This window comes from Phragmites australis, chromosome 15 (genome assembly GCF_958298935.1).
Source record: "Phragmites australis chromosome 15, lpPhrAust1.1, whole genome shotgun sequence".
Taxonomy (NCBI): Eukaryota; Viridiplantae; Streptophyta; class Magnoliopsida; order Poales; family Poaceae; genus Phragmites; species Phragmites australis.
In genome coordinates this window covers 12,658,026-12,681,672 of record NC_084935.1, presented here as the reverse complement: position 1 = coordinate 12,681,672, position 23,647 = coordinate 12,658,026, and the positions used below count along the sequence as shown (strand labels likewise).

At 39.7% G+C, this 23,647-nt stretch overlaps 1 protein-coding gene across 1 annotated transcript; it reads right to left on the bottom strand.

The window, feature by feature from the left end:
* Positions 1–1,282: 1,282 nt before the first annotated feature.
* Positions 1,283–4,116, bottom strand: LOC133893705 (expansin-like A3). Its single transcript, XM_062334797.1, has 5 exons — positions 3,880–4,116; positions 3,642–3,754; positions 2,885–3,060; positions 2,083–2,215; positions 1,283–1,963 (listed from the first exon to the last, which is right to left on the bottom strand). Exons 1-5 carry the CDS (start codon positions 4,004–4,006, stop codon positions 1,715–1,717), a joined length of 798 nt encoding a protein of 265 aa, XP_062190781.1. The 5' UTR covers positions 4,007–4,116; the 3' UTR covers positions 1,283–1,714.
* Positions 4,117–23,647: the final 19,531 nt, after the last annotated feature.

Here is a 23,647-nt window from a genome sequence, read left to right as displayed (position 1 = left end):
TCGAAGAAAATTGATCATTTGACACCTAAAATATATAGTAATTGCCTACTGAGATTGACACATGTATCAGTCTAAATCTAGATAAATGGATCCAGTATCAATTTAATTGACACTCCGATATTTTAAATATCAAAGTGATCAAATCTCTCCTCCTCCCACGACTCGTTCAAGCGGAGGCATCGGCTTCGTACAGAAACTGAGCCGCGGTTCTGTTTTTATCTGTGAAGCAGCTCTGTTTTTTGGATGTGAAGCGGAACAGCCGGCTCGTTGCCTGGAGCCATTCCCTGCTGGAACCGTGGGCAAAGGGGTGGGTGGATTTATCTTTTTCTTCTTCTTTTAAGGTAAGGTAAACACAGAACTAATACAATTGTGGGGTGGTAACTCGATCAGAGGCTTGATCAGCAGCATCAGTAGGCCTAGATATCCCCTTCACATGTTTTTGCACAATGATCTATAGGCCGTGAGTGATGAAGGGGACTGGGGATGATCTTGTCAAGTTTCTCTAGTTGCAGTAAGGTTTTTCTAGCAAGATGGATGTCGGTTTCCACGACAAAGAGCTTGGCATGTCGATGTCGATACATCTTGCCCGTGAGGCCCGGGGGTCCCCCGCGTATGGAATCGGACGCCACTGCCAATTTGTCATCTTCCCGGGTTTTCCTGTGAAAGCAACCCACTGCCATTCCAAACACTCCACAGTTCAGACCATTGTCTTCAAATTTGCCACAAATTCAACGCGCTTTAGTTCACAAGTAGGCGAATGGAATCGCCTACGATTTGTTACAGACGAGTAAGGGGCGGATCCAGACCCCCTACTGCTTCACAGCCCATTGAAGCCCCTCTAAATATTTATTTTTTTACTATGGATGAAGGAGTGGAAGAAGAAAAAAGAGGTAGATGAGCCTCTCACTTGACTTTCCTGCATCCGCCACTAGAGTAAGTAGTCCTGCTAGCATTATGCTCTTGCTCACACGAATGAAGTGGTACCAAAGGATGGACAGAACCATTTCATTTCACGAACCAACAACATAGATTTGGTTAGGATTGTCGAAACATCCTACGTCATTTCGCAAGCGAACATTTGCATTTCAATCATCGGCGTAACAAGGAACGATGGATCCCATTAAAAACCATGGTACGGCCATAACACCTTCATTTTTTGAACAGCATAACACGGGATGATGGATCCCAGTCTCACACTAACTCTCACTTGCTGCCAAAACAGCAAGGGTAGGTGTGCATGTGATCTTTGAAGTTTGAACGACCAGCATGCCCACACATGCCATAGGAAAAACATGGCCACTCTACTGTTCTCATTATTCTAACCATTAGCATTTAGCAGGGGGTAGCTATGTAGCCGCATTTGTTTACATCGTCCTGAGCCATCTCATCACATTTTGAAGAGGACACATCTCCCTTGCACACATGCAGCAACAGGCATGGTTCAATGAACACACTGCAAGAGGAGAAGATCAGGAGAGCCAAGCTACCCAACAGATCATAGACCAGCAAGGATCAAAGCTCCTAGTCCACACACCCATCTTCTCTCGAGTCTTTGACAGCGAATTTGGTGCACCTTTTCCAGCTCCAGTGCCATCCTCTCACCATCTGATGAGCTGTGACTGATGCTATCTATGTATCTACCTAAGCAGGTCTCTTCGCAGTGCCACGCACGTCAGGTGGAACACCGAGAAAGTTCATGGCGCACTAGCCATCTTCACTTCCAGTCCAGCGTGGCGCAACCTTGGCAGCCCTCTTTTGCCACGTCGGCAATGCGGACCCCGGTGTCGTAGACCTGGCCCGGACGCCAGTTGGCCGGGAGGACCTCCTGCTCGGCCCAGACCCACTTGCCATCGTACCCGCCGGTGACCACCACCCGGAACTGCAGTGGGCCAGCGGGGGCCCGGTCGGTGCTCCACACCGGCCCGTAGACCCGGGCCATGAACCGCCAGTCCGATGAACCCACCTGCATGGACCAAGTCCACAAATATTCATGATTAGACAACTAACTTGGTTTTTGGTTTTCTGGAAATTGCTTCCTTTTCTACATGTTCTGATTCTACTTTGATCGGGTCTTAATTTTACCTGAGCAACTTCCACGGCATGGATGTCAGTTTGGCCACCTTGGTACAGGAGCTTGACGACCAAATAGTTTGGCCTTTGGCTATGTTCTTCCACTAGTAAGGACAGATTCTTGTCCTTGTAGTCGCAGGGAATTCTGCAAACGAACAAGAAAAGAGATACTGTATTTAGAGTAGTGTAACGTGTTACTGTGCCACTAATTTGTATGCATCTCTAGACCCTTCGAAGTTAAATTGTATCTTTTCCCTGAAAAGCATTTGAAGAAATTCTTTATCTAGCTTCTTCTACGGTCTAGCCTAAAGTGAATACAATTGGTGCTCGGACCAAGTTGTATCCATTGAGCAATGACTGGAACAGCAGTAAACAGAACATTTGTCGGCTTTGGGGCTTTTCTACTTACGGGACCATTTTGAAATATAGGTTTCATGTAGTGACTGTGAAATTAAAATTAGTAACTTGCTGTCTGAATCTGTATGAATATGAAACATATATTTTGTTAGTCACTATGTACAGAATTCAACCTGACCATATGAATTGCCTCTACTGTTGCAGAAATGCTTTGATTTCCTAAATATTTTACTATGTGACATTCAATTGCAGTTTATCTATTTCCTAAATACAACGATTGCTCAATCAACATCATCTGAAGAGCACATATGAATATCTTTTACTCATTTCCAACTCTCCCTTGCAATAGTTTCTTTCATTTGTCTAATAGCCTTTCATTGGTTTGTTTAGAGAGAATTTCCCAATCCTTTTTTAGGAACATAAATTTTCAGTACTTCTACGAGAAGCTTTTTAGTACCTTTTGTACTCCACGGACAGGGCATCTAGCCTCTTCAACTCGTTGGCCATCCCGGGCTTGGCCAGGCCCACGAAAGAGGGCCCACTGAGCAGGAAGTCGGTACGGTTGCTCCTGTGGAAGTCGGTGAGCACGACCCGCACTCCACTGCTGCACAGCTTTGCATCTCTGCATCTCATCTGTTTCCCAAATCCACAATGAAAAATATTAAGAACAAATAGAACAAAGAAACTAAAAATATAAAATGTTGGCAAAGAGTCAGAGTAGGAAACAAGAGGAGAGCATAGAAATTTGGTATGCTTTGATTAAGAAAAACGCATACATTTGGCACATACTACATACTAGGTTTCAGAGAACAACTTTTAGAACTACATTTGGTACATATGTTAACAACAAGTTGCTAATTTGGTCTCTTGGTAAAATTGAGCCAGTTAACTGGTATCCAAAATCACAGGGAAAAGAGAATAATGAAAAAAATTACAGATGCTCCCAGAATTTGCAGATTGCTTGCTTGCTCTGAACTCTGAAGACACAAGAAAGTTCCCTCTCAAAGTTCAGAAAAAAGTATGGCAGCCCACCAATCCCCCAAAAATAGCATGAAATTCACAATCATAAATCGCAATCCAAGTTCTTGAAGAACCACAAGGGAACGAACAGTCAAGAAAGGGGAATCTTGCCAACAAAATAAAAAGGACAGAACCGAAATGGGAGCAAACTTGAGAACCAACAATCCCAATTTGGTTAATCTGAGCTGTGTTACCTGGAAACATCTCCCACAGCCAAGCCCTCCCCTGTGCTGCCTCGACCCCCCCACGGCGAGGAAACCCCCATTGATCTCCGCGGCCATGGCCCCGTACCCGCAGACTCCACCACCTGATTATACCCAGCCAAGAACCATAGAATTCGCTCAGAATCTCTCCCAAAGGAGACAGATTTCGAATCTTTTCGAGCAGCTTCAACAGATCAATCGGCTCTTCTTGATCCGTATCCGCACTTACCGTGAGGGAGTGGGGACAGCGAGGGCGAGTAGGCCGCCTTGCCCCGGCGCACGCACCTCTCGCAGGCGGATGCACCGCAGGAGGAAGAGATGAGGAGGAACATGAGGAAGGACAGGGAGACCGCCATGCTGATGGTGAGCAGCTGGGAGTGAGAGGTAGGAGACGGAGGAGAAAGACAGTGGCGGAGACTTGCTGCTTTTCGCTAGCACATGCCGCTGCTTAGGCAACTGTGTTAATTATAAGCGGCGATATATAGCAAAGCAGGAGAGAGAGCGCGCACGCGTGTGCTTTTTTTATAGGGTATAATGAGAACGTACACAACACGCACGTATATACGTGTGCATTTTAACGGCCAAAATCCAAAATTAGACAATATACGCGACCGTATTTACCGAAATAGACAACATGTTAGCGTATTTACAATTTTAGCATCCGTATTCGGCACACCGTGTGTCGAATATGGCACTGTAGCTCATATTCGGCACACGGTGTGCCGAAAATAACACTGTAGCATAATTTTCGGCACACCGTGTGCCAAAAATGGACTGTAGCACAGTATTTCGACACACGGTGTGCCGAAAATGGACTGTAGCACCGTATTTCGGCACAACCGTGTGCCGAAATACGGTGCTACAGTCCATTTTCGGCGCACCACACTCCGAAAATGAACAGTACCGCGCGTGAACAGTAACAGCAGTGCGTTTGAATTTCGCTTTTCCTCTTTTCCAAAACGGTGGTCTTCTGTTACTCCAAAAATGTTAAAACTTTTTTTACATATTTCATAATCCATGTGCAACCCATTTTAGTTGGATTCACCGAAAAATCCTTTGTATATTTAAAACTAAAATTCTTCAAAAAACACTACTTTTATAACTTGTAATAATTTTTAGTGTCTCAAATAAATTCCCAAAAATTTAGAAAAATTCACTAATATTCTTATTATGTGATGGACTAATTTCTAAAATTATTTTTAGCCCTATTTTATATGATGAAAAAGTGAGTTCTTTTGTAATGCTTCATTTATATGTATTTTTATCATTTCATGTAAATGAAGCATTACAAAGTAACTCATTTTTTCATCATATAAACTAGAGCTGAAAATAATTTTAGAAATTAGTTCATCACATAATAAGAATATTAGTGAATTTTTCTAGATTTTTGGGAGTTTATTTGAGACACTAAAAATTATTACAATTTATAAAAGTAGTCTTTTTTGAATAATTTTAGTTTTAAATATACAAAGGATTTTTCGGTGAATCCAACTAAAATGGGTTGCACATGGATTATGAAATATGTAAAAAAAGTTTTAACATTTTTGGAGTAACAGAAGACCACCGTTTTGGAAAAGAGGAAAAGCGAAATTCAAACGCACTGCTGTTACTGTTCACGCGCGGTACTGTTCATTTTCGGAGTGTGGTGTGCCGAAAATGGACTGTAGCACCGTATTTCGGCACACGGTGTGCCGAAATACGGTGCTACAGTCCATTTTCGGCACACCGTGTGCCGAAATACTGTGCTACAGTCTATTTTCGGCACACGGTGTGCCGAAAATTATGCTACAGTGTCATTTTCGGCACACCGTGTGCCGAATATGAGCTACAGTGCCATATTCGACACACGGTGTGCCGAATACGGATGCTAAAATTGTAAATACGCTAACATGTTGTCTATTTCGGTAAATACGGTCACGTATATTGTCTAATTTTGGATTTTTGCCCATTTTAACCTCACATATATACACACGCACATATACACTGTATATATATCCTATTAAGAGCATGTACATCCGTTACCACCTGTATTAAATGTTAGAGGCTTTTGTAAATTTATCACTGGTTTTTTATTTTTTAAAAAATATCATTCGAATGATAGTTTTAATGGTATTTTTGTAATTTTTTAATAACAAATTTACAATAACGGTTCAAAACAGTGGTAAATTTATAATTATCCCTAAATGTTAAGAGTAGCTAGCAAGCTTCACATCTTTCTTAGTTACTTTGTTATATCTCTTAGTACTTATTCATAAGTGCTAAAGTGATTTAAAATATTTAATTTTATTATTAAAATGAAATTTAGCACTAGTAATTAATCTTAACGTTAATATCCTACATTCTAGCTTTAACACTCATACCTACATCTCTTAGCATCAGTGGTAACTTATTTCTCACTCTTAACTTCTCCTTAACACCAATATATAGATATACATCCTCTAAATACGTAGATATACACGTACGTGTTTTAACCGCATACTAACTATAGACCGAACGACCTCAGATCGTTATTATAAGGTCATGTATATTTTACTAAACATGCAATATGGTACCCTTATCTAGGCTCGGACTAAACCCGAACGCTCGCAGCCAGAGAGCGTACCATCGAGCTACCTGCTCGTTCGCGGCGCGCGCGTGTGCTTCTTTACTGTGTCGTGTGAGAGATTTCCAGTACTTCTAGGAGAAGCTTGTTACTATCTTTTGTGAGAGAGACACACAGCATTACTATTTACTACACGGCCACAAGCAGTGTCCCTTACCTGTGGGCTCCATCGATGTGTATAGCTCTCCAGGCCTGTTTGTCAGTGGCTTCTCATAACGATCTGGTGAGATATTTTATTGGAATAATTTTATCTATATCACCACTTTAAATACATTTTTCATCTATACCATCAACTTATACCATTGACATATAGAATCTAATCTTACCTATCATTAACACAGCTGAGGGTATAGATGAAAAATATATCTAAAGTGGTGGTATAGATGCAAATTCCCCTATTTTATTGTTCAGGGCTGTGGTTTTTTTTTATCTTTATTGGGAACTTTTCTTCTTACTTTTTGGATGTGTGGGTTTGTGTAGAGAAAAAGGGTGGCAATGGGAAATGTGGGGCCACAAGGTTCTGAGGAATCAGTCAAAGAAAATTGTGGAGATCATTATCTCACCACCCACCGGTTTTGCACAAGACACGTGATTTGATACCGGCTGAGTGTAATTTACTCGTCCGATGATGATGATAAGAGGAGTTGATGACTAAACCGTGGTTTAAGGGGAGAACATTTACTGAACTTGATTTTACCAAATTTAATAGGTGATAGTTTATTGCACATCACTTGTAATTTATGTAAAACGGGACTATGGCTACGTGGATGATACATGAGATGAAAATTTTTCTCAAACATTAATCTATTCAACACCTCTTTTTTTATCGGATGATCCAACACCTCTTATTGTCATGATAGTCTAGCTCTGAATGATACACCTACCCTTGTCGAATCGATATTCCCCTCTACCACGTCATTCATTGATCACCATCACTACCCTCATCAGCGGCTCATAGCTATATCTAGGAAAGCCTGTTATGGCTACCTACTTGTATTTATTCCTGTTTTATTTAATGAAATTGGCACTATCTTGTGTCATTTGTTTAAAAAAAATCTAGGAAAGCCCTATCTAGCGTTGATGCATGGTGCTCCTGTAGACCATGCCACAAATGTCACTATGGCACCACCATTATCACTACTGCTATATTTGGCATTGACTTTAATGCTATTTTACACCGCAACGTCATAGATGGCCTCTGTTAGGAGATTGGATCCAAGATACATGAATTTAAGATGGAAAAATCCTTTAATACGGAGATAAAAAAAAATCACAGAAGACAAATCTCTATTACGATGGTACAAAGTACAAGTACAAAGGTGGCCATATTTATAAGCACCTTTTGGGGATTGTATCCGACTAAGATTCTATCTGGTATTTGAGGCATAAAATCTAGCAGCCTCCATACATATGTGCGCGCTATCCACATGTATTGTGTTAGTTTATTGATAACCATGCTACTGTTGCATTGTTGAGATAAAATGATGTTCATGTGGAAGTATTTGTAACTTAGTAGTAGTTCGTAACACAGAGAGAAACTAGTATTATATTATATCGGAACAATGTTGTAGGTGTGTGCATGTACAGATATGTGTATAAGAATACCATGTTTTGCAAAACTAACACTACTGGAGTGCTTATATAACCTTTAAAAATTAAATGAAGAGTTCAATAAAAATATAAAAATACTGATAAGAAGATACAGTACATTTGTTATATGATCTTGTCTAGGTTGATTTGCATGAGACCAATCTCGCCTTACCTAACTTAAGCAATCTAGACCAGATTCAATTTGGCTATTGTTTGGTTTGGTGCAAAGATTAGAAGGAAAACCACGGGTATTAGACTCCCCGTTCATTTTAGATTCAAAGTTTGTCGAAACTTGGACAACCAATTTGGTGACCCCATACCGAAAATTGGTTTGGCTTTCATGTGCCACACAAGCCAAACATGCAACTATCCAAAGAGAAAGTAAGTGTTCTTTCCCTCCGAGTAAGGCAAACCTACAATAAATTGTTGGGCACTCTTGTTCTACTTGTTCTACCAAACTGCAACCTTGAAGGGGAGAGACATTGAACACCCCAGAGACCACCACAAGCTCAAAATACTACTAACTACTCTACAAGCACGCCGAACAAGAAAATTTCGGCAGCACCTCCCTAGATAACAGAGGTAACGTGGAAGCCACAGCATACATACATACATACGTACATACGTACATACGTACATACATACATACATACATACATACATACATACATATAGATAGATAGATATGAAACATCAAACTAATATCATATCAAACATTCTAGCATGGTAAAGAAAGGACTCCAACATCAAGAACCACCATGACGAAACATTTATACATCATCAACGACTACAATCCACTAGCCAACATTACAACATAACCAACAAAGGTAGGGGTGAAGGTGCAAGTGACATGCTACTACCTATCCTAATGCTTGTCAACTCAAGGCAAACCTGGAAGGAGGGATGAAGCAGTGAGATTATAAATCTCAGCAAGCAAACTGCTATAACAAGCTATTTAAACTACAAGTTTATTAAGCATCATCTTAAACATATCTTAGTTCCATTAGCATTATGAACATTATATTAACCTCAAGTTAAAGACAACAACACCTACTTAAAAACATGTTAAAACGCTTAGATATGAGTAATTTAATATACTATATTCTGCAACTACCTAAAACTACTCCTACGATAAAAATATGAGTATCAACATCATCTCAAATATAATGCATAAGACACAATTATATTAAATATTATCTTAGCATACCATGAATCATAAGGCATTCTGAACTAAAGTAAAATCTCCATAGGACAACAAAGATCGGCTCCACAAGGTTAAATAATGTATAACCACATACCATCATCAAGTAGTAATATTACACAAATAACCAGCATACAGTACCTCATCTACGATCCCAATGCATAAGTATCGCTGCACTACAAAGATGCATACAAATGTTATGCAATGCAATTCCACATATAAGCAATCACACAAAATGACACCACTTGAGTAACCCTTATGAGTTACCTCAACTTCAATGGAACTTCAATTGTAATATGCTATCACATCACAAAGATGTATTCAATCTATAATTTGAATGTCAAAGTATCGCTGTATTGTAAAGATGCATATGAATGCACATGTCATACTCTTCATCATATTTACCCCTTCTTGGATAACATAAGGGTGTGCATTATACCATAGCAACGTATGATGCGTATCATACCCATCAACGTATGATACAGAATGTACCAATGCAGTCACGGCTAGGTGTGACAACACAAACTCCAAATGAATGCTTATGGATGCATATAAATGTTGTTGGGGCAAGAGTTCGTCTTGCCCTAGCAACTACGACGAGAGTTTCTTCTAAGGAGGAGACTCAAGTTTGAAGACAAAGTTTGAGAGGAAGGAACATCACGAATGTATTAATTGTAACGATATAGACTGGGCTAAGGGGGAGTATCATAGGAAAAACTCTGCCATTATGCTCCTCCGTGCTGTGTTGAGCGTGTCCCCTTTTTTTCCCTTCTCTTTCCAGGTGACCATGACCCCCTATTTATAAGGCAGTATGTAGTTTAGTGTATAAGTTATCACGATGTACAAATATCTAGGACCTGACTGAATTACTGAGTCTTATCTTAGATAACTACCTTTTACCCTACATAGAAGATAAATATCTACCGTGGTAACTATGTTGGTGTTTGCCCCCTGAGGGGTAAGCCGGCTGCTAATTACGGCCTGGCGCCGCTCTGCCGGGGTGGTCAGAACGACTTGCATCGTGTTAGGGTGTCAGGATAAGCACCACTTGTACCGACATTTATCACCCATCACCTTGCGTCAGGTCGACGGTAGAGGGGTGGTGTCCTTTCTTCCCTGATATTATCTTCGGAGGCCGGTCGCGCCTTTAGGCTTCGGAAGACCGCATGGGCACCGGAGGGGCTGCACGAAGGGGTCCACAGCCCCTGGGGATAAGGCCTCCTGTTGAGTTCGGAGGCCGAAGGCTCCGGGGGTACATGTTGTAGCTCCGAGTCTTCGGAAGGCCACGTATGAGTCGGAGAGGTGGTTCGAAGGGACTTGCAGCCTCCGAGGATGGGGCCTCCTGCCGAGTCTGGAGGCCGAATGCTCTAGAGGGACCTTTGATAGCAACTGTCAACTATTATCCTCAGGCTAGTCTATTTCCCCCCAACAAATGCATTAAAAATACATGTTAATAATCAGGAAGTACCTCCCAGGACATAATTAGCTTAGTCATATAAGAGAACCAAGTAGCCCCTTATCTCACAATTCATCACCGCCACACAACCAAAGAGAAAACATAACAAAGAGTCTACAAGTGACCATCAACATAAACCATACATACACTATATATCATAATGTGTTAAGCATAAATCAATATTAATTTAGATTAAACTTCGATATGCAAAACACCATAAAGGCATAGATCTCAAATGTAAATGCTATGCACGTAGCATGTTGCATTTGATAACCATAAATATCGCATAACTTGAAATCCATCAATTTCCTATGAGTGAAAAAAAATCAAACTCTATCTTCTATGCAAAGGCGTACTACAATAAAAGATTAAACATATTGATCATTAAACTTCAATGACATTGTTAAACATATTAATAATGATAGAAAAAGGGAACTCGTCGTATTCAGATTATTAAGATCATCATGTGTGCTTCATTTTAAAGGTGTAGATAGTAAAAAATATCAAACTATAGCTATAGTAACCACTGCTACGTTTACTTATCTTTACCAATGATGAATGTGAACACTAAATGCGTCCCAGAGTGGCACCACTAGAACAAGCACCTATTTAGCACCAAAAACATAGAAACAACATATAAGCAAAAAGGCATATGCTCCTATGCCTAAAAACCCCGCATTCCTGGTATTACCGAAAAGCCTACGTTTAGCCAACAACAGCAAGACTGCTTTATAATTTTATATCTTTAAATCTACTATATAGAACATAGCACAATATGATATTTTTGAAATCTACAAAATGAGAGCTACAACTTCCATAAGACACTATATTTTAATTTTGAAAGTAACTAGGATTAAAATGTGATGGAATACAGGAGTCTGAATCTATCTATATACTCAGAATAGCAACATTCAACCGGCCATCACTATCAAAGAAAAGCTCCACACAAAAAAATTAACAGTGAACAGATTCCTGTATAATCTACAACTTCCATTATTACAGGAAAATTCATAAAAATAAGTAAGCCTCTGAATCAAACCATTAACATAGACTGAATTCTAAATCTATCTCTACAACACAGCAGATTTCCATCATCTATTGAGCACAATATACTTGGCCAAACATTGTGAAAAAATACACAAGCTAGGTCTCTAAGTACTCTACAACTTTCTTATTGACAGGTTCTCTAGAAAAAATCGTTTTGGTCACCAAAACCACTAACACAACCGCACTGCCCAATTTAACTATGCACATAAGATAGATTACATGCAAATCGATAGTTTTCCCTAGATAATCCATCCCCTAACGACATGCTATGAACTAAAATGCATCTAAAATAGGGGAGAAAAAGCTTTGAATTTATTATCTTGATCCACGTGAAGAATCCTTTTTTCCTCTTCTTCTTCCTTCTTCCTTCATCCTCTCTCTCTCATTCTCTTCTTGTTTGATATTGTAGCATCAGCCACTGTGGATACTGTAGCACTTGGTTCCTATACCACACGCATCAACATGGGGTGGTCAAGTGCGGGAGCGAGGGGAAAGAGCCAACCCTAAGGGGATAAGTGGTCGGTTTGGGACTTGGTCCAAAGTGGGGTGATGGTCTAGGCCTAGGTTGGCCCCAAGAGGGGGAAAGGTGTTGGCTGGCCCCCAAAGCTAGCCCAAACATTATTTCTTTATATTTTTTCAATGTATTTTTATTTCTTGTGCTTTGTCAGAGAAATTGGAAAACGAAACAACAACTCAGAAAATAAATTTTTGACTTTTAGGACATTACATACATGTATTGTTAATGTTGCAGAATTAACTTTCTCAAGTGGTCGTATTTTTCTTCACTGATGAGAATGTAGCCATTTTTTTTCCTCAACAACAATTAGTGCGAATTAGGCCACTCCCAATGCTATATTTCTTAGGGGATGTCTATATGAGAGAGAGATTAAGAAATTGATGTTAAGAAACCAGCTTCCAATACATGTATGTGTCTTGCTAGTTTCTTAAGGTGTTTCAAAGTAATTTATTATCTCATAATCACCTATGATTGCTCAAAAAGCTAATTTCTTTTATAAGAAACAAGCTAATTCTCTCTCATCTTTATATTACTTGACACATCTTCTTTTTGCTTATGTGAATACATAATTAATATCTAAAAAACTAGCATTGGAAGTGGCTTAGTTGTCTGTTCACAAAGTAGTAAGTTAGGAAACTTACATTTAATACTAGTAGTTGTAGATCTGAATTTATTAGCACAGAGTCTATATTAGTCGTAAACTCAGACTAATATTATTAAAAAAAACTATTGATTTGATCTAGAAAAAGTACGAGGGTGTATGGTGAAAAACATGTATAACATAATTTGCAACATTACAATAGTCCTAGTTCATATCCCTGAATTATTCCATTTTACAGAAGAGATTTGTTCGTTACTCCAATCGCATTTTTCTCATGATAGTGAACACTGGAACTAAGTGTGTAATCATGCTTATTATGTTTGGGCATATAATTAAGCAGTGTGAGAAGCTTATACATAGAGAGAGCATTGCTACATGCACGAACTATCCATAGACGAGATGGTCACAATTCACACCTCGCCACCCACTGGCTTGAACAGGACTCATAATTTGAGACATGCAAATTGTAATTTACTCAACAATTAACCATGAATTAAGAGGAGAGCTGTACAAAACTCTATTCCATTGGCTGCGGGGTACCAATTTTAATATTACTTCCACATCAGGCATGAAAAACTTCTTTGAAAATGTGTCCAATACCTCTTTCTGCCAAGGCATCACCAACCCAAATGTATCGTCCTCATGTAGATTCCTCTTCCTTCCCCTCCGCCCGTTCCCCTCGTTCATCACTGCCACCGCCTCTGTTGTCTATTGAGCTACTTACCGTGCTCCTATAGCTACTGAACCTCTCGCCGGTCACCGCTCATCGTAGTGGCAGCTCTCCTCCACACAGCACCACATCAGGAGATTATGGTATATTACACTAAATTCATGTGCCTTTCAAAATTTATCACTCATATCGTAATTAAAAGTAGAATCACTTTGAGTCAATGACATGTGGATAGTATAGCAAATTCAGAAAGATATACGAATTTAGTGTTATATACTAAAATTTCTCTTGCCACATCAGGACCACCTGTCGCTAAGCTGCTAGGGTCGTTACTACTGCTAGATCTATCATCACTCACCATTGACTTGATTGCTACTTCACACTGCTACGTTGTAGCCAAAATAGTTTTATTAGATTATGATTGTGATTTTGATGATTAATGATAATATAGTCAATACGACTAACATATTTGTCAAGTATATACTTTAGTAGGTCTCATTAGTGCAATACATAAAGAAGTCACCAAAGCCAGAACAAAGTTTGACTGAATTGGAAAAAGTCCCAGAGAATTTGTTCTCACTGGAATGTCCGACGCAGAAGGGTTATACACATCAGAGCATTGTGTGTAGAGGCTGATAGCCTCACCGGATAGTTCGGTGAATAGAATACGAGACCACCGGACTGTTTTTGACAAAGGGGGAGAAGGTTGAGGACCTCACCAGATAGTCCGGTGATCTGCACTAGGTAACACCGGAGTATTTTCTACAGAGAAGAATGCAAGTGCAGAAGACTGAAGATCAATCCACCGGATGGTCCGTGCTTGGTTTTTGCACATCGGATTATAGTACCGGAGAATTTCTTGCAAAGGCGACTGCAAGTGTTGAATAATGAAGAACAATCCACTGGAAGGTCTGGTGCTCTGTGAAAGTGCCTAGAGGGGGGGTGAATAGGCTTTTCTGAAATTTAAAACTAAAAACAGCGGATTAAACTGCCGGATATTCCGGTGAAGTCCGGATACTCCGGTATGGTCCGGAGTATCCGGTCTAGTCCGGAGTCTCCGGCCTGACAGGAAATTTTAGAATAAATTTGAATTGAGGATCACAGCTAGATTCTATGAGATGCACTAGGTCAAGTAGATATTACTAAGCTAGAACAATAATTAAAACTAGCAAGATTGATACTATAGCAATTTAAATGACAAATAATCAAATACACATGATCAAGTGAGTTTCACAAGAAAGAACACGAGAATATATCCCGGAGTTCGGCCACCTCACAAAGAAGTGCCTACGTCTCCGTTGAGGAGCTCACAAAGAGCCGGGTCTTCTCCAACCCTATCCTCTTCTAGCGACCACAAAGATCAAGCTAGAAATTCTTACTCAATATGAAGGTGCTTACAAACTTCCCGAGGCACACCACAAGTTTTGGGTGCTCTTCGGGCAACTCCTTTCCTTCTAGAAACCCAAAGCTTCAAAGGAGATGATCGCAGTAAATGCTCGATGAAGAACTCAATGCTCAAGTGGCTTGAACCCTCTCCAAACCCACACTCTCAAATTTGTGCAAATTTGGCTCTAGAGATGATTGGAGAGGCTTTGAATGCTCTTAAAGTGCTCAAGAGGTCTCAAGGAAACCAGCCACAGCAAGCTCTAAATTATATGGAGAGAGGAGGCATTTATAGCCCTCTCTCACAGACTAGCCGTTACTGTTTTTGTCAGAGCTTACCGGAGTATCCGGTGAACACCGGAGTCTCCGGTCCCAATTCCAAAAACGGCGTCAGAACGGTCACGAACGTGTCAGAACTAGCCGTTACAGTTCTGTTTAATTACCGGAGTCTCCGGTGAACACCGGAGTCTCCGGTCCTGACAGATTTTCCAAAACAGACTAAGTCCGGAGACTAGCCGGATCCTCCGGCATCTCCAGGTACCGGAGTATCCGGTGAACACCGGAGACTCCGGTCTTTTCTATTAATTATCAAAAAAGATTAAAAGCTAACCGAGAGCCTCTGCCGGAGTCTACCTCGGAGACTCCGACTGCACACAAAACATTTTACCGGAGTATCCGGTGAACACCGGAGACTCCGGTCTTTTTCTTGAAAAGATTAACCCGCAGCCGAGACTCTCTGCCGGAGGCTAGCACGGAGACTCCGGCTGAGCGCTGAGTACCGGAGTATCCGGTGAACACCGGAGACTCCGGACTCAGAAGATTTTTCAGAAAGAGTTTCGTGTCCGTGAGTGAATGTGTCTCTCAATTGGGTGATTCTAAAGGATCTCTTGAGCATTGAGACACTAATCAAGCAAATAAATTCATCCATCTAAGAAAAAATCTATCCTAGACTCAATTGCAAAAGTAAAAAGAATTTAAGCCCTATCTTATATCCTTCGTTGATTCTTCAATTGTTTCGACGGGCGTCAAACGTCATTTACCTTCACAACTAATGCTCATACCTGTTCAATACTCACAAAGTATGTTAGTTCTTTAATCGTTTTGTCATCAATAAGCCAAAACCCACTTAGGGGGCCTAGATGCACTTTCACTCTGAAGATCAATGCATTGGAGCAGTTCTTACAGAGAAGAAGTGGCACAGTCTGGCTCAAGTTAACCCATCGGAAGGTCAGGTGATGGAGTTGAAGATCTCACTGAATTATCCGGTGTTCACAGAGGCTTAAATAGAGTTCCAATGGCTAGCTCTAAGGTTGTACTCACCGGACGATCCAGTGTTAGTATTACTGTTGTCACTTAATCATCCGGTGTTAACAGCTTTTCTGAGCCACTAGGAAAATAGCTAATTGGTGGGTTTGAGGCTTTAAATATCCCTCCACTCAGTCATCTAAAAGTGTGACATGCTGTTGGAGTCTAGAGGAAGTTTATACACACTTGATAAGACATCCAAGCCACCAAAGTGCTTAAAGTAATTATCAAGGCGATTAAGCACAAGATTAGAGAGTGTTTAGTGCTTATAGATCTAGAGTGAATTGTAGATAGGTGTTATAGCTCAAAGAAGGGATCAAAGAGTGATCATAACTTGTACCAAGAGGTACACCGGGACCTTGAAGTCTCGATGACTCACTGGCAAGCTTTTTGACCCCTGATTTGGTGTGAAACGGTGGCAAAGTAATTGTGCGGGGATGCGGAGACCCTTGCCTTTGTGGCTCAAGCTTTAAAGTGATCACCACGGCAAGCGACCAGAAGAGAGGCTAGTGGTAAGGTCTTACCTTGGTGGCTTGGCAGCTCATCCGACTTGAGGCCTTACCTTGGTGGCTTGATGGCTCAAGAGCCGTGACCGGGTGCCGACCGAGAGCATATCCTTGGTGGAGCTCCAACATGGATTAGGGGTGGTATTCATGTCATCAATACCACGGGATAAAAATATCTTGTACTGAGATTACTCTCTCTACTTTATTTACGTTTCTGCATTTACATACTTGCAATCTACCTTTGCGTATTTATGTTACTATAGTAGTTTGCTAGGATTGGCTATAGGTTGTAAAACTCTCTTGAACAGTAGAATAGATATACTAGATAAATCTAGAGCATATTTAGATAGAATTTGATATAGGTTTATCTTGTGAAGCTTTCGGAGCCAATTAGATTTTAAGTGTCTTAATTCACCTCCCCTCTTATGATGTCACTGATCCCCCTTCACAATTGGTATCAGAGCTAGAGCTCACACCTTTCACAAAGACACGCCATTCAAGTAGCATTTGAGACTCCATCTCAATTTGATCAGTTAGGCTTCACAGCCTAATGAGTTGTGATGTTCGGGGTTGAGATAGGTACCCATAGTGCTCTATTTTTCGATGACACAAATTTTTCTTGTTGGAAAATTCTAATATCTTGTTATTTGCAAGCCAAAGGTTTAGATGTTCGGAGAGTTACCGAGGAAGTGATGAGACCTCGCATCACTAATAAGGAGAGATAATTAGATGCATTGGCGAAGAGTATCCTTTTATCATATTTAAATATTGATGCATTTAATCGTGTTTATTCTCTCACCAGTGCATATGATATTTGGACTAGTCTCATTGAAATTCATGAAGGCACAAAGGATGTGCGCAATGAGAAATATAATGCGCTAGTAACTAAGCTCAATGACATCAAACAACTACCCCATGAAAATTCTATGACATGTACTCACGCTTGAATATTCTTGTCAATAAGATCAATGTGCTAGATTTGACACCAATTGATGATGATCAAATGGTTAAAAGAATACTTCAAGCTCTTCTTCCAAAATACAAGTTGATAATCTACATCAAAGTACAAGTTGATAGTCTACATCATTTACAATAATAATGACATCAAGAAGATAGCTCCAAATCAAGTGCTCGGCAAGATCACCACCCATGAGATGACCATAAGCATAGGGGTGAAAGTTTCTTCCTCATTCGACACCAAGAACCTTGCTCTCACAAGCAAACAAGCTCAATGTCAATACATGAATGCAATGAGGAGACAAGAGCAAGAGTCAAGCTAAAACGAAGATGATGATGATTAAGATGAAGAGAGCAATGAAGAGTATGATCAAAGAACATCAAGTGATGAAGAAATTGATCCAAAGATCACCAAGCTCTTCTCAAAATTAGAGAAAAATATAAAGAGGATTAATACCAAGATTGATCATCCAATCTACATTGAAGACTTGGTCAACACAATTGATCATATCAAAAACGAGAAAAAGAGCAAGAACAAGAGGGAGACAAGGGGAAGAGCCAATGCATTAGCAAGCATAGGAAGATGGGCGAACGACGATGAAAAGTCAAGCTCAAATGATAAAAGTCTCACCATCCTCCCCTCCAAGAGAAGCTCTTCGTCAATATCATAATCATGCAAGTAATTACATAAGTGTCTTATGGCTAAATGTATGGATTGTGATGTAAGTGATGATGAATCCGATAAGGATTCTCCTCTTAACAAGAAATTCTTGATTTGATCAATGAGCAACAAAGGGCCTTAAAGAAACAATTTAAAGAACTTAAGGAATTCAATACACTTAATGACATTCATGCTAACTTTGTTTCTAATTATGAATAATTACTGAGCAAATTCAATTTGCTAAACAAGGAGCATGATAAGCTTAAGGCTAAATTTGAGTGCATTGATCTCAAACTAAAGTCCCTTTGAAACAATCTACCTCTCTATGTAATTTCCATCCTAAGATAGATACTTCTACTTCTTACGATGATTTAATTGATATATCATACCCACCCCTTTGCAATGAGAAATTCATTGAGAATATTTTTGTAGAATCGTCTAATGACCTTATTACGCAAGAAAATAATGAGCTCAAGAAAGAAGTCGAGAAGCTCAAGAAGGACTTGACATTACTAAAGGGTAAGAATCATGTCCAACCTCCTCAAGATAACCTTGCTACTATGGTGAATAAGCTTACGAAGAGGTCTATCGTGAGATGCTTCAAGTGTCATCAAGAAGGCCACAAGTTCTTGCAATACAAGCAAGTCAAGAAGGAGATTAAGGAGAAGAAGAAGACGATGAACATCTCCAACAAAGATCTCCAACCTCTATACTGAGCCTAACTATAAGAACAAGACCAAGAGCAACCACTACAAGGTTAAGAAGAAGGAAAATAGCAAGGTGGTTGCGCATATGGTTAGGAGAAAGGACCAGAGATGGAAGCAACCTATTTGGGTGCCTAAGGAAATCATCACCAACATGAAAGGGCCTCAATTGGTTTGGGTTTCAAAGAAGACTTAAAGTCCAAGGGTTGGCTCAGTGGATTTGGAGACTTTGCTCACAAGATGAAGTGAAGGTCGCAAAGAAGCCAAGTGTACAATATTAGATGTATTGATAAAAATCATGATCATCATACATCCAAATTCTCATCCAAAGGTAAAGGAGGTAAATGGTAGCTAGATCTTTGCTTATGTATTTTGTTTTGCATCTAGATCATTTGCCTTATCTAGGATTAGATGTGTATATTTTAATTTGTTACAATGCCTAGTATAGGTTTTTTATATCGTAGGTTATTTGTGTTTCTCTCTTTCTTATGAGAAACCTACATGGTTTATTAGTTGTAAGTTTCTTTCAAAACACTAGTTTCACAATTAGTATCTTTTGTGTATCATAAACTAATCTATAGGGTACCCTCCCTATCATTATTAATAACAAGTGCATATGTCTCACAAATATTTAATATTTGCATGCACATATTTATGGGGAGTATATCATATCGTTTGTGATTTTGAGACTAACATGTGTTGTTAGATGTATCTTTTGTAGTCTTACGGAGCAATCAACATGTCCCCGGAGGTATGCAATTCTTAAATACTTCAATTGGTATCATTGATAATTTATTTGTTCATTTAAGCTACCTTTATTCATGATATGACTTAAACTTCCTACCTCTACTTATTGTTTAGCTGTGTATATAATGCTATATTTCTACAAGTGGTATTCACAAGTGGGTCTCATTATATATATGCACACATATATAGGGAATTTATATTATATCATGTGAGTTTTATGAATTATGATCCTTGATTGCCTTTTTCAATTGATATCAATGCCTCCTACCTTTATAATTGGTATATCTTTTCAATTGATATCATTTCATTGGATCATGATTTATGAATCTCTTTCCTATGTGCTCTAACGCTCTTCCTCGAGTTCAACATGTGCTTATAGCCCTTTTTGAGATGGTTGATAAAGGGGGAGAAGTTCGACGACAAAATCAAGAGGCATGCCTAGTGGAGAACAAGCAAGATGCTAAGGTTGACAAAGAGAGACTCATCTATATTTGGTATCAAAAGCATGCAATGGAGAAGCTCTTGCAGGGGTTAATCAAGAGAGATAGTGGTAATAGAGAAAGGGGAAGCCACAACTAACAAGGGACTAAAGTGGTAAGAACATGCATCCAAGTAATGTGGTAAGTCTTTGTGCTCTTTACAATTTGTATCATTTATTATTTGCTACTTGCTTTAGTTGTGTTATCATCAATCATCAAAATGAGAGAGATTGTAGCAAAAATGGTCTTATTAGATCATGATTGTGATTTTGGTGATTAATGATGACATAATCAATGAGACTAACATGTTTGTAAAGTATATACTTTAGTAGGTCTCATTGATGCAATACATAAAAAAGCCACCGAAGCCGGGATAAAGTTTGACTGATTTGAAAAAAGTCTTAGAGAATTTGTTCTCACCGGAGTGTCCGGCGCAGAAGGGTTGTACACGCTGAAGCATTGGGTCTAAAGGTTGATAGCCTCACCAGATAGTCCGGCAAATAGGACATGAGACTACCGGAGTGTTTCTGACAGAGGAGGAGAAGGTTGAGGGTCTCACCGAATAGTCCGGTAATCTGCACTGGGTAACACCAAAGTATTTCCTGTAGAGAAGAATACAAGTGCAGAAGATTGAAGATCAACTCACCGGATGGTTCGGTGCATGGTTTGTGCACACCGAATTATAGCACCGGAGCATTTCTTGTAGAGGCAACTGCAAGTGTTGAAGAATAAAAAACAAACCACCGAAAGGTTCGATAATCTGAAGATCAATGCATCGGAGCATTTCTTGCAGAGAAGAAGTGGCACGGTCTGACTCAAGTTAACCCACCGGAAGGTCCGATAATGGAATTGAAGATCTTACCGGATTATCCGGTGTTCACAGAGGCTTGAGTGGAGTTTCGACGGTTAATTTCTAAGGTTGTACTCACTGAATGATCCGGTGTTAGTACTATTGTTGTCACCGGATCATCCGATATTACAGCTTTTTTGAGCCGTTGGAAAAATAGCTAGTTGGCTGGTTTGAGGTTATAAATATCCCTCCACTCTGTCATCTAAAAGTGTGACATACTGCTAGAGTCTAGAGGAAGTTTATACACACTTGAGAAGATATCCAAGCCACCAAAGTGCTTAAAGTGATCATCCAAGTCGATTAAACACAAGATTAGATAGTGTTTAGTGCTTATGGGCCTAGAGTAAGTTGTAGCTTGATGCTGTAGCTTGAAGAAAAGATCAAGAAGTGATCCTAACTTGTACCAAGAGGTACGCCGGCACCTTAGAGTCTCAGTGACTCGCTGGCAAGCTTGTTGACTCTCTGACTTGGTGTGGAGTGGTGCAAGGCGAATGTGTGGGGACGCGGAGACCCTTGCCTTTGTGGCTCAAGCTCCAAAGTGATCACAGCGGCAAGCGACTAGAAGAGAGGCTAGTGGTGAGGTCTTGCCTTGATGGCTTGGCAGCTCATCCGGCTTGAGGCCTTGCTTGGTGGCTTAGTGGTTTAAGAGCCGTGACTGGATGTCGATCAAGAGCATATCCTTACCAGAGCTCCAACGTGGACAAGGGAGGGTATTTATATTATTGATACCACAGGATAAAAATATATTATATCGAGTTTGCCCTCTCTACCTTATTTACATTTTTATATTTACACACTTGCAATCTACCTTTACGCATTTATCTTCTTATAGTAGTTTGTTAGGATTGACTATAGGTTGTAAAACTCTTTTGAACGGTAGAGTAGACACACTAGATAAATCTATAGCATATTTAGATAGAATTTGTTATAGATTTATCTTATAAAGCTTTTCATGTCAATTATATTTTAAATACCTAATTTATGTTCTCTTTTAGATGTCATCAATCCCCCTTCACATACATCGTAAGTATGCTCCATCTGTGCACTATCGACATGTGGATTACTAGAAAGCAGGGGTATTGTAGCACTGCTTGATCAAATGGCGTTTCGTATGGCAATATTTGTAATTTAGTTGTTCATACACTGAGAAATGAGATTTAAATTTTATTTAATAAAAATATGGTGCATGCATTGCAAAACTAAAACCGTAAACTTATATAAAATTTTTTAGAAATTAAGTTCTGTGCTACCTTAAAATATGGAAATAACCGGACAAAAATCAATTGCATTTGGTCATACAATGCAAAGCTAGAGTACACCTACATTTCCATATTGTTTTTTCACATGAGCACACTTGAACCTAATTGAACTACGAGCATAGATGTAAACGCAGAAGAAAATGCATTTGGTTATGTTAAGTCTTGTTACTTATCAATTACAAATTTAACATGACTTGGTATTAATTATTCATATCTGAGTCTTGATGACGAGCTCTTGCTACCATGTCTCCAACGAAGGCCACGCCGTGGAAAAGGGCCGTAAATAGAGCCATAGAGGGACACATGGAAGAAAAACATAACATTGTGCATAGCAAGGGCTCTGCTACACTTGTTGCGAAACAGCCAAATAGATGAAAGGAAAGAGGAATGGCACCCTACAAAATCTGATCACACACGTCATACATGTATGACTTCAGCTGGTAAGCAGGACAAAAAAACAGAGGGAAAAGATGCCTCTGGACCTTCAGGGACCGGTGTCACGTACTGACATCCAACAGCCAGGCTCAAGCCAGAAATGCCTAGTGTCTGCCAATTTTTTTTCTCTCTCTCTCTTAGTCACAACCATGGGCTAACAATTGCTATGCTAAATTCTACCTGTGAACTTTGGGCCTACCTGTCAGCCATTGCTTACAAAATAAATGAGCTATGTTTCACTGACGAATAATTTATGCAAAAGATATTTATGGTGTCCCGGCACTGAATTTCAAATGTGAGACCCTAAGCCGTGAACAGAGGAGTTTCACTTTGGGCCTACTTGTCAACGACTCACACATGAGTTGTCTATATGCATGTTGTATACTGATATATTTATACGTACTATTTCTAAGTGTAGTTAGGGTCTATTTAACAGAGTTTTTAGACTAACTTACACAGTAAAATTAGTGGAAACTCTGTCAAATAATAGTTTTTAGTTTTCAGAGTGATTTTGTGGGAGTGATTTCTTAAAATAAATTAGACGCTGAGAGCTGAAAAATCAGCTTTATCTAATTCAATTTTCCCACATAATCATTTTCTTCATAAAATTTACGCTAGAGAATTACTTTCGATCACATAATCACTTTCCGTAAATAACACTTCTCTAAAAAATTTGGATTAAGAATAGCTCTACCAAACAGAACATTGATATCTTTATGCATATGAATTTTATAGTGTAGTTTGCAGGAACTTCATCTCTACGCGTAGCCTAGTGGCGCATAAACCGCGCACCGCCGCTGCCCGGTCCATCTTATAGAAAATTTAGAGCAGCCATGAACAATGCACCGCCAACGACCGCACTTGCTCTTGATCAACTACTACTATTCAAGTTGTTTTAGAACCAGTGCTTTTGATTGGTCTGCTGCATAGAGCGAGAACTCTGAAATGTCTCTTGCGACATCTTTGTCTATTCTGACTTTCTGAGAGTTATTTAGCAATGGCTGCATCTAACGTTAGTTGATCAGAA